Genomic DNA, 12139 nt, shown 5'->3' on the forward strand with positions numbered 1-12139 from the left:
GCATGGAGGTAAACTGAAGTTTATTCACATTTTTGTACAACATACACACATTTCTAATAAGAAGATGTGACACACATGGACTGTGAGGTCAGAGATGTGACTGGTCGTGTACACTTAACATTGTGCTTATATAAAATAACCCCTCTTAAAAATACAATGTTCTATAGTCTATGATATATATGTATAAATGTGTACATTTTGTGCATAAACTGAAGTATTTACAGGCTCATGTACTCTAAAAGTAATCAAAAAGTATGTCGACACATACTTCTCAATTTCTACTCCTATTGTTGGAGCATTCTGAGGACACATAAATGAACATGTATGTCTTCTATGGTGGAGATCCTACGCTTCTCACTATTTGGTAGTTAATTGCATTTTATATGGTGTCGTGAAAGGTTATGTGACTATGTACCGGGGGTGAAAAAAACCCAGATTGTGTTGTGATAATAATCACTGTAGTGCACTGTTGACTCAGAGTCTTCACTACAAAGGATGTCTGTACTCAAAACAGCATAAACTTTTGTGTTGTTTTTGCCTCCAGGGACTTCATTCTGCTGAAGGCCACCTTATAAAGTCAGTTGTGGGATTTACAATCTCGCTTGATTTAAGAAAGAAAATCTTTATTAAGCGGCTCTACTACAAACTACCTGAATGGCGTTACTACGAAATGTATAAAACTGAGCGTTAAGCAGCGCGGAATACTTAAAAAGAGGTAGCTCATAATGAGGCAGTGCAAATAAGAGAAAAATAAATCCCTCAAACAAATCCTTAGTTTAGGAATCCCATAAATAATAAAGCTATTAAATGCACATGCGTGGTTTTAACAGTTTACTAACACTGGTTCGAGCTTAAAATGGAACAAAGTGTCCTTTAAGGACAACAAAGAGCTGAGAAAAAATTAAAACTGAACATGCAACACACATTTTACATAGAAATGAGACAAATAACATCTTTAAGGATACTTTAAATCAAACATTATCCAGCAATGTGACAGTATACCTGTTCCAATGGGTTAAATAAAGACTTATTATCTAACGTTTTGCTTGAGATAATTCCCTGCAAACCACAGTAACTAATGTATAAAAGATTGCAAAAAAACCAAAAAAAAAAACCAATGTTTCACTGTGTTAACATCAAGTTGGCATTCTGTGACAGTAAATGAGAAACTCCATGTATACAACCATGCATCTTCGTGTACCATCGCAGGCTTCGACGGCAGCGTTTACTCTGTCAAAAAGGTGTAAATCTAACAGGCACTTCAGCTCTTCTGTGAGGCTTGTATCTATGACGATACATCTTGTGTCAGACTTCCTCCTCTGGGTGTGCAGGTCTCCAGTGGCATATAAAAATAGTTATTCCACCCAAAACCAAAATGCTTCAGAAATAAGTTTGCATAACCAGAATTAGACTTTTGTCAAGACTGCCTGGAGACAAACAGCAGAGATGCTTCTAAAGTGGCAACTTATTACATTTCCAGTGTTATAGAGTATATAAACCATATCCAATCTGGATAATTAGCACTCTGAGCCGGAGGAGTGTGTCAGCGTGTTTGTCCTCCCACAGCAGTAATATCAGACAATAAAGGCACACCTAAATAGCCTCCTGTTAGGACACCAGGGCAGCTGGAACCTTCTACAATGTTCCTGAAGTGACTCTTGACGCTGTTCGGTGACCTCCGAGAAGTCAGTTTGATGAAAAACGAACCGTAGACTCAGCAGTGTGTTCTATAACACGGACAGCTCCTCTTCCTCACACAGAAGAGGTTCCACCTCCGGGACAGAGAGCTGTGATCTGCCTTTAGCAGAGACGTTCTTCCTGTACATGACGAACTGGACGGTCACCTGTTACGGTCAAGGTTTATATCGACAAAGAGAATTCAGTCAGCATTCAACATTGTTTTAATCACACTGTATGTGTATAACAGTAGTATAATCAAGTATTCAGAAGAACTATACTGTTGAACAGTCATATCATTTTACTACATCGCCACGCAGTTTTTGCTTGGAGCTGTTGATTCAACACAATGCAAAGGATACAAAAAAGTCCAGTACGAGGACACCCAGGCTGCCCACCAGCCAGGCCAGATGTTTGATGATGAAGTTTTGTTTTGAGCCCCTCAGGGCAGGGAGGACCAGTATGACGCTTAACCCGTATGTTCCATTCCCCATCATGGCCAGGACAAACAAAAGGTAGGAAGTGCCTTCTGTAGACTGGCGCTGGAACTACAGGGGAATAGATACTGAATTAACAGACAAGCACTGGACGACCTGCTCTGGGCTTGCCGTATCAGTTATTGTGTTACCGGGTATTATATCCTTCCTTTAGCACAGTGTTAACCACACGGCAGGTTTCTGTTTCACTTACATTTATCTGCTTTCACTTCAGAGAGCCTCAACAACATTAAAGGACGAGGGTGGTTAGGTTAAGTCATTTCTATTGCCGCCAACAAATTCCCTGAAGAGATGATGACCAACATTGGATTAATTCCACTAACAACACAGACTGTGGGAAGCATTTGCACCCGAGATACAAAGACTCGCTGCGCTCATCACAACTTTCTCATATAAAAGCCGAGGAGAGACAGCATCCACCTGATATCATGAAACCATGGCAGCATTTTTAACCTTGACTCAACAATGGGGTTTTATACTCTGGCTACTCACTTTGTTCTGTTGTCAACAGTGTGCTCGGCAACATGACTGTGAATGCCCTTTAGATTCTTCCCAGAGCTGAACCCAGACAGCACTGAGGGAAATCTTACAGAAAATAACACTTATAGTTGTTCTACTGATTTTTATTGTAATGCTGGACCTTAAAAGAGAAATTACATGGTAAAAGTTATTTGGATTTTGTGTTTGAAGATAAAACACGTCCAAAAAACTCTGGAAAAGATAAATAAATGAAAAAAAATGCACACGGCATATCTGATGTTAATGATTTACTATAAACAGCGAGCCTATGTTTTGTGCCCAGAAATGTCTCTGGCACTGGCAGCCCACAGAGACCGTCCCCTCTGGTGATTAATAGCTGCATTCGAGCCAGTATGTTTCTTCAGCACAACAGCATCATTGTCCTCAATGCCTGGTTTTCATTTGGACACACATACCATTTACACAAACACTGAAATCTCACCTCCCTCTACAAACACACGCACACTCAATCCCCGTTTAGAACTGATAAACCTATAATATGCTCAGCTTTCCATTAAGACAGGGTCAAACGCATTGTTGCTTACGTTTTTGTAGAGCTGTGGAAAACGGGAGCAGAGGTAGAACACAGATGCCAAGTAACCGCATACATAGCCAATTATTTCCACCGACTGGGAAGTGGCTGTGCTCTAGAAAAGACAAAAACAAGAGAGGTAGGGAAAGCAGAGCTGAATGGGTCAATGTTGCACCAACACAAGAAGCAGAAGGATCACAATCCTCTGTCAAAAGTAAATGGATGTTTCAGTTTAGCCTACCTGGGGGTCTAAAGTTGTGCTGTTGTCTATGATGAATTTGGTTAAAGCCAGGAGAGCTGATGTTGCAACACCGCACCATGTTAAACACATCCACCTCAACAGAGGCATTTCTAGAAGGCAAACACACAGAAACTTAAAGGCAGCCTCTAACAAAGGCCGCAAAAACAAAACATGTGCTGTACATTCAGAGCAGTCCTGGACAAGTTCATGTATGATACCACATCAGTGGGTAGGTATGTGCTTACAGCACATAAGAGCCAACATTGAATCTGTGATCTCTGAAGTCAGCGGGTGCTTGGTCTGTTGACTCATCGAATATCAGTTATGCTGATCCCATCTGTGGAGGTCCACATGTGAGATCTGGATCTTACTGGATCCTCAAAACAATATCAATTTTGTAACTGACAGTTAAGAAGAGATGACACATCAACGTTTTGCTACTTTAATCATAGTTTCTTGGAGGAAACATTTAATAGTCTAAATAAAACAAATGCAATCGATGCTTCTTGGTAGATAAACATTTCTAAAGAAGCCTAATATGTCATTTGGTACCTACATACAGTGACTTTCTGATCTCCATCAGTCAGCATACATCTTTATTCATAAATAAGGCCCATCAATAAAGATGTTCGTTAACAGAAAGTCTGGAATCAACATTGTCTCTTTGTCACTTATCAGCAGTTTTGTTCACAGGTTTAGTTTGCCAGTTTTAACAATTACAGTCAACATATGCGACAGATTGTCTTATAACAGTAAAAAAGACAGTGTCTAATTTCTTGTTTTCACTCTTTTGTGTTATGTCGGTCAAAGAAAAGCTCCTGAGTCAACAACAGGAAGCGCTTCTGTCTCCTTGTTATCCTTTTCAATCATCTTGAGTGTAATAACCAGAGCGTTACACTCATGTGGTACATGAGCTTAATCGTGTTGTCTCGATTGACTGTAAAAACGATGGCTTAAAGGCTGCAAACACCCATAAACTGAGCTCACATGCCCATTTCTGCATTGCCTTCCCCTTGATTTGAATTCTGATTATAGTTCATTCAAATAAATCCTTATTTTTCTTAACTTCATGTCAGTGAGACCCACATCAGGGGTTCTGCTGGGATTTTATCACATCCCACTCAGCTAGATATATATAGCATTAGTCCGACTGAAATCGTACAACACGGAATCTCTCAAAACCGGGCAAACACAGCCAGATAACACAGCTGAGGACCAAATCATTCCACATATAAATGCACAACTAGACTCAACCGGTCCAACAAAGCAGCTTCTGACAAAAATCATCATTCAAGTAACCGACTATGGGCTCATGCACAATAATCTCCGGTCTTAAATGTTTTCTCACATCGTTCACAGAGTTGTAGCATCGGACACGCTCGACTTAAAAACTCCTGTGCGTGGAACCGTCCCACTTGTGCGCTTCTCGTATTTCATCAGTTCACACGAACGTTTGATTGGTTTTGTTCGGCCTCAAAAAAAACTTGTTTCTTGTTAAAGTTCAGAACCGTGACTTTAAAGGGGGAGGTGGTGAATATTTCAAGATGGAAGTAGTCTAAACTTATGAAGGGAACAGGTTGGTTTGTGTTTTTCTTCTCAGTCGCATGCTTGTTACAACGGAGGTCTGATTATCTGCAGTTGACAGGCAAAGATGTGACTGAGCTGTGTTGGGTTTGTGGTCAACACGATACACGTATGCGGTGGGTAAGGCAAGCTTGTAGCGGCCGAATAAAAAAGGAATCTAAACGGAGCTCTCTACCTTTGTACAGTTTCAACAATACACTTGATGTTTGTTTACAGGGTGTCTTCTGAAGCAGGTCTCGTAAAAAAACAGGTAAACGTATTTCATCTCCAGCTTTTGTCTTTCCTGCCACACTGAGTGCTCCCTTTGAGGAAGCTGCACAACTAGAGCCGCCTCGTCACCCTGGTCTGCCCTGAATGTTCTTAACTTCTGAGGGAAAAATATCTTCTAAAAATCCCCTTAACTGTGCCAAACCAAGAGCACTCCATTTGACTTTATTCAGAAAAATACTCTAACCAACTATAGTTTTTGTAAGTGTGACAACTCTTGTCACCACAGACTGGAACACAACACGTGACGGCTCACGTAAATGCTGAGTAAATGTCAGGGCTTACTTCTGCTGGAGCGGTTTTTAATCTTGTAGTAGAGGAACTGGGAGATGAGGATCACGTCTGTGAAGATGTAAAACACCACTGTGATGACCTGAGAGAGGAGCATGAGGTGAGACAGAAAGAAAGAAAAAAAAAGCGACTTACAAGCTGCTTATAGAAATGTATGTACGTTATACACTTTAGAAGCTATAATGCAGATGTGTTCAGATACTGTAGAGTTCCTGAAACTTAGATTATAGCCTTGTTGTTCTGTGACTCTAACATCAATCGATTTTAATCTAGACTAAAGCTATTAATAAACAGCTGAAAATGAGCAAGACTGGGTGGTGAGAGCTCACCTGAATAGGAAGCTGGCTGGTGAGGTAGCAGCCTGCAAAGCTGGTCAAATCACCACTGAAGAGGAACAAAAGAAACCCAAAAGACATGGCTTCCTCCACTTTACCGTTCCGGTAGGCCTCATAGACCTGCCTACGGGTAGATAAAAGGGGTGAATAAAGCCACTTCAACATAAATCACAAATATTTCCACGAGACTGTGACATCAATCAATCACAACTTACGGCAAAGTGGACAGCAGAAAGCAAAACATGGATACGAGTCCTATCACCACGCTGGAGTACTCCCACATATTGTCCACACACTCCTCCAGCAGGTAAAGGATCCACGGGGTCCCATTAACACACGGAGGTCTGCCCGGTGCTGGCGCGGTTCTGTTGGCGGCGGCCAAGCCCACACTCTTCCCAGGGAAGCGCGCCGTTGCCATGGGGAGGAACTGGTACGGTACCAGTGAAAGATTGGACCACACCTACACATTCAAAATCAATTCATTGGGGTTTCTTTCATTGGGGTTAAGACAAACCCAAACTTGACAAAAGCAGACGTTACACCTTTACGTATCCACCGTAAATAAGTAAATGAAAGATTGAGGACCTCCGTCACCTCACGAGGCTGACAAAGAAAATATAGACCCCACCAACCCCCACGTCAACAAATACACAAATTAAGAGAACAGTCAGCTAACAGCAATATCTTTTTTTTTTTTTTTTGCAGGAAGTCCTTTATTTATCTGCAATATTTGCATAGTTAGCACTCTCTGTTTTGACATAAATAAAAGAGCCCTGAGAGCCACTTTCAGTTTTTATGTGGACAATGTTACTGTTAAAGCTAATTTGCATAGATGAAATGATGCTAACACCCACCCCCTCAACAAAAAAAAAGCTTGAGTAAATTCTCACCTGATAAAATTAACTTGCACACTGAAGACTGTATATGGCTCTGTGAGTAAACTTTCCAGTTGTCGCACATTTCTGTAAGCGGTTTGACTAATAAAAGAAGAAACTAGCTAACCATTAATACTGTCCATCGACGGTGGTCCCTGAAGTTATAAGTTCTAGTGAGGACGTCACATCCGGTATCAATTCAAAATAATGTCCTTGCCAAATAAAAAGAAACAAAACTCTCGATTACTTTGAAGTCAATACAGCGTCAATACAAACCCTAATAACTATATCTAATTTATACATATCAATGACCAAATGTAATACAGTAATGATGGGTCCAAGTAGGATTTGGCACAAAGAAATATTTATTTTGGTGAATAATAACCTTTTATCTTGAAAGCTACATTGGTTGTGCCATTGGCATTATATTGACACACCGGAAACACAACATGTATTGTCCAGCTTCACTTTAGTTGGTGGGATCGCAGGGCAAATACTGCCATCTACTGATATGTAACAGTAACAGAACAGTAGCAGGGTTGTACAAATAGATGCATGAACAAACCTCTTTGATAGAAAAAAAACAGTCAGTTCAGATTTCCATTAAGAGCAAACTCAGTATTGATTCAGATCAAGTATTAGGTATTAGGCTCATTAACTTCATCTACATTCCTTCATATTTGTGCCCAGTAGTCTCACTGTGGCACTCAAGTAAACAATAAGTAAAATGTCTGATTTGAGAGAAAAGATTCGAAATGCCTGATTTTTGGAGTATAGCTATAAAACCATTAAACCTCGCTTAATTTTCTCTCTATGGTGCCACGTATTTACTGTAATTAGGGATCACAGAATGACGTTTGGAGTACTTTCTTAGAAATGTAAAACGTGTATCCTTATTCGTGTGTCTGTTTATGGGGACCATAAACCAAGAGAGACTGAAGATTCGCTAAATCGAATATGAACACAACAGTTGTTCTTGTTGCAAAATAATTTCGTCTATGATTCCGGTTGAGTATTGAAAAAAAGGCCTCCTAACGTCCTTTCCTAAGCGCTTTCGCCCTTGACATCATGGACAGTGGAAACTTTTAAGGGTTTAGGAAAAGAGAACCTTTCTGGGATGATAATTCGACCACATTTACATTAAGCTGCGATGTAGGTCTGCAGCGCTGAAACGGCAGAAGTTCAATAAATAGTCCACGCAAGGTGCTTTCGATACTGTGTTTGTTGCAATTTCGTCACGTTGTCGCATGGGAATTATGTCATTCCTATCACATTTATATAGACATTGCTTCATTATAAAGTTCGGAACTGAAAAAGGACAGAAAAATATTTATAGAAAAAAAATGTTAAAAATATAGCGACCGCAAGCAATTATGTGGGACAGAATGACCTTTCTCTCAGAAAGGATGGTCCGGTCTATCCTATGCTAAAGGAGATAATTAAGGAAGCATTGGAGCTCCTTTCCTTGGCATTTCCTTGGTTTATCGTGCCTGCAACCCAGATATTTCCGGGTCTTTTGACTCAGTTGCAAAAGTTCCTGGGCCAAATAAGCCGGGTCCTGTAATTCAACGTTTACACGCTTACATTTCTACATAGTGAGGTTTCTTGAACGCAGCATCCCCACCTGTCCTCGCTCCCACCTTCCACCTGTTGCGTGGCGCGCTCCAGTTAGCCGCACGATGGCGCGCTATCCGAGGCTGGCTGACGGGCACGACTACAAGGACTGCTCTGTCGGGGAATCCGAAGCCGTTCAATGGTGAAAGGTGTTGTTTTGTGCCCATTTGGAGCATGGTTTGAAGGCACTGAGGGGAGCGCCACGTTCACTGTCTGTGCGCCCTCGATCTCCTGCATGAAGCAGGTAAGCTGTCCGTCGCCGCTGTTGTTGAGAAATAAAGCAGGTCCGGGTTTTGTGATCTGGGATACTGTCATTAGATACATGAGTGCTGCCGGGGAAAATGCAGGAATGCCTCCAGCATTTCTTGATGTCGGGAAAGTTGAGTGGACGAAGTGAAATAAATAGTCAAAGCATCTAAGCGACAGTCTGTTGGTGCACCTGCTAGTTGCTGGTTTGAAGATGTAGACAGAGAGACAGGGGGAGCGCAGTGTGTTGGGGGGTGTTTTTGTGAGCTGATGTCAATTATTTGTTGGGTGGACAAGGTTAAATACTTGCCAATTATTGATAAGGTGCGGTGCAAACGCACAAATGCACACACACACACACATACACAGCGCATTAAAGTGTACAGTAGGCCTTTTGCGTTTTTCTGGGCGCATTTTGACATCTTAATCTACTAATTTACACCTCTACCTCACTCGCACGTGCACGCACGCACGCACTCTCTTGGTGTCTCAGTGTAAATAGAGTGGAATGTGTTCTGGGAGCTTGACAGTCAAGTTCAGTCGCATTGCTAACATTCCCTCTGTGCATATCTTCTCTCAGAGCTCAGTTCAAATCGAAATCTACTGTTGCTCCAAACAATGTGTGCGACTACATCTTGGGGTGGTTGAGTGAGGAGGGAAAGGGGAAGGTGGGGATGGTGGGGACTCTTCAAGGTCACAGACTTGTTGATGTCCCTGGAAGAGAGTGCATTAATTCTATAAAGCCTGTGTAGAATTCCCCTTGCATGTGCACTTTGGAAATGTTGTCAGCATCTTGATTCATTTTTGATTTCATTCATTTCCAATATTCCTGCAAAATCCAATGTGGAAGCCATATCGGGTATTTTGGTGTCACAAAGGTTGGGCATACTATCTCAAAACAGAACTGTGTTGTGTTCCTGCACCTGTACATATCCTTTTATGATTTTAGGACACAACTTAGTGGATTTGAACCATGCTCCTCATATGATGAAAGCTGGGATTCAGTCCTGAGATCTGCTCTTCGTTCCATTTACTCACTCAGGAAGCGGGAAATCTAGATGGAGTGCAGGATTCAGGTTATTAAAAGATTTCTAATCCTTTAAACAAGCACCAAGGGTATCTGTAAGCACTGCGGGGTTCTAAAATATTCTGCACTGAACGTATTCCTTTAATCAGTTAATACTCCTGGGTCATAGTCATATGCTGGGACCAGAACATGTTTCCGTTCCGACTCTGAGTTTAGACTGCAGGCCAGTGGGGAGTGTAATGAATAATGAATGGTTTTTGAAAATGTGTGTGAATGCTAGTTGGCTGAGTGTGGCGGTTTAGCTCTTTTCCAACCAGCAGTTGGTTCTCTTCTCTGCCATGGAAATCCTCTCAGCCGTTAGGAGTCTCAAAGCGCGGCAGAGTCAAAGCATGAAAAAAAGACAGCCCCCCCCCCCCCCCCCCCCCCCCCCCCACACACACACACACACACCACCATCGTTCTCTATTCTAACACTTTGAATTTGATTCACTGCCATTTAACACAGTTTGCGCCTGCAGAGAAATCAGGTACACACACATCTACACCCACACATATGACCACAAACGCACAAAAAGAGAGGAATGAACTCTTTCCACATCGGTCTTTGGAGAGCTGTAAAAGTGGATCTTCTCCTTCAAATGATCATTTTTTCCCTACCTCCTTTTATGGTTGTCAGATTAGTTCCAACTTTAGAACCAGCGTGGTCAGTCCCAAAAGATATTTATGTATGAGCAGTCTTAGTTAAAGCTGAGAGCCTGAGAAGTATAAGTCACAGTAGCACTGCTATTTTACCCTTCTGTTTGCCTTTTGAGTTTCGTTTAAAAAACAAAATGGCAGAGGCCTCATTCGACATAGTGTGGCTCTGCTGTGTTTTTCCGAGGCAGGTGATTTGGGCTGGACAGCCCGGTTTTTTTCTAGACATAGATAAGTGATATAAGAACTGCAGTGTTAACCCTGAAAAATAATCAGGGGATTTGCTAGAGATGCATGGTATCCTATATGCCAGCATCAACCTGCATTCTAGTTTTTGCATATTATATTTCATGGACCGAGCTGTGTGAGCAGATTAATAGCGAGCGGGTGTCATTGTTTGTGTTTCTGATCATATTGTTACTTCTTTTGGTGGCATATCGACACTTTCTACTTTAGATGTTGTGACATCTACATGTGTCGCATGAAGTGTTCCTGTTGTCTGGTTCTGCTTTCCCTTTTTGAGCCATCGCTGCCTGCTCTCAGTGGAGAAGCTGAGATATTTGCTCCCGTGTCCTCTCCTCTTCCTCTGTTTTCTCTCCCTGTCCCTCCAGATTTCTTGTCTCATTGTTTCCTCCATCTTTGTCATTTTGCATGATTTACAGTAGCTATTTTCTTCAGCTCTTGTCATAATGTTATTCCCTGTCTTTGCTCCGCAGCTGCATTACTGCAAGGCATAAATTATGGAGAACTTTCCCTCTCTCTCACACAAGTAAACACGTACACACACACACACGCAATACAATACTCTTACACACAACGCTAAACCTCGGGGGTCTATCTTTCAAGTCTTAACTCTCCGGCAGTGTGGACCTATTTCCAAAGACTTCTTTAGGGAGTGTCTTCTCTGTGACTTATTCATCTTACTTATTCATGAAATTCAAGGCATCAGTTACATAACTGATTGGCCCAGTTGTAGAATAACTACCAACTTAGCCAGACTTGAATTATGTTATTAATATGGAAGGTGGGTTTGCGCTGAGAACAGAATGGGGGCAATAATATGGGTCAAACGACTTGATATTGAATTATTTCAAGTGTAAGAAAGTAATCTATTATTATTATTTTTGTCAAAGAGAACTCGTTGCAATGGAATTTACCATTGCAAAGTAAGCACCAAAGTAAACTTTTTTTCCGTCTGTCATGACATCATATCGCTTCGGAAGCATAGATGGTTCATCCAGTCACCTGCCGAAAGGTGATCAGATCAGTTGAATCAATCCTGCGCGTATTTGTCTTTTTCGGCGGCTGTTTTGTTTGTGACGGCGAAATATAATTTGTCTTTAGGCAACTCCACTCATTGGAGCCTCTTGATTGTTGGCGGGACAGCCCAAGGTCAGCCGGCCCACCGCTGACTCTGCTCCGAGTGTGACTGTTAGTCTCGGCACTGTTGTCAGTGTGCACTTTGAATCGCAACACAAGTACGCTCATTCAACATCATTGGTACAATAAATATTAAAGCTACACAATTGTATCAGAAGTGAACAACCCAAAGTTGGATTTGTCAGTAGATCTATTTGGAGAAAAATGGCCTGTTGGGGGTGTATATATTCATCACGGTTACATGCACAGTTGAGTCAAGTTGTGCCCACAACTCGACTTGGCCATTTAATTGGACCGCTGTCTTCCTGCGTGGACCCAGAGTGTCATGTACGAACTTTGGAAACTCATCCAAATGATGGGA

The 12139-nt window shown here is 41.7% G+C and overlaps 2 protein-coding genes across 2 annotated transcripts in view; one reads left to right on the forward strand and one right to left on the reverse strand.

The window, feature by feature from the left end:
* Nucleotides 1-16: 16 nt before the first annotated feature.
* On the reverse strand, nt 17-6973 carry LOC140314492 (lysosomal amino acid transporter 1 homolog). Its single transcript, XM_072392714.1, has 8 exons — nt 6834-6973; nt 6159-6403; nt 5938-6067; nt 5603-5690; nt 3467-3576; nt 3239-3340; nt 2040-2225; nt 17-1844 (listed from the first exon to the last, which is right to left on the reverse strand). The coding sequence occupies exons 2-8, from the start codon at nt 6359-6361 to the stop codon at nt 1728-1730; spliced, it is 936 nt and encodes a 311-aa protein (XP_072248815.1). The 5' UTR covers nt 6362-6403; nt 6834-6973; the 3' UTR covers nt 17-1727.
* A 1560-nt stretch (nt 6974-8533) lies between these two features.
* The window catches only part of veph1 (ventricular zone expressed PH domain-containing 1), a 69452-nt gene continuing 65846 nt past the window's right edge, over nt 8534-12139 (forward strand). The window contains exon 1 of the mRNA XM_072392723.1: nt 8534-8676. The gene's annotated coding sequence lies outside the window, so the exon portion shown is untranslated. The remainder of the gene's footprint in view (nt 8677-12139) is intronic.

The sequence above is a fragment of the Leuresthes tenuis genome, unplaced genomic scaffold (assembly GCF_036924035.1).
Source record: "Leuresthes tenuis unplaced genomic scaffold, fLeuTen1.0.hap1 SCAF_9, whole genome shotgun sequence".
Classification (NCBI taxonomy): domain Eukaryota; kingdom Metazoa; phylum Chordata; class Actinopteri; order Atheriniformes; family Atherinopsidae; genus Leuresthes; species Leuresthes tenuis.

Excerpts from the sequence above, each read along its gene's own strand:
- LOC140314492 (XM_072392714.1), bottom strand. The coding sequence starts at position 6,361 with ATGGCAACGGCGCGCTTCCCTGGGAAGAGTGTGGGCTTGGCCGCCGCC. Across the intron at positions 6,068-6,158 it reads TTTCTGCTGTCCACTTTGCC|GCAGGTCTATGAGGCCTACC; the intron begins GTAAGTTGTGAT and ends ATCTACCCGTAG. Across the intron at positions 5,691-5,937 it reads CCAGCCAGCTTCCTATTCAG|GTCATCACAGTGGTGTTTTA; the intron begins GTGAGCTCTCAC and ends CTCCTCTCTCAG.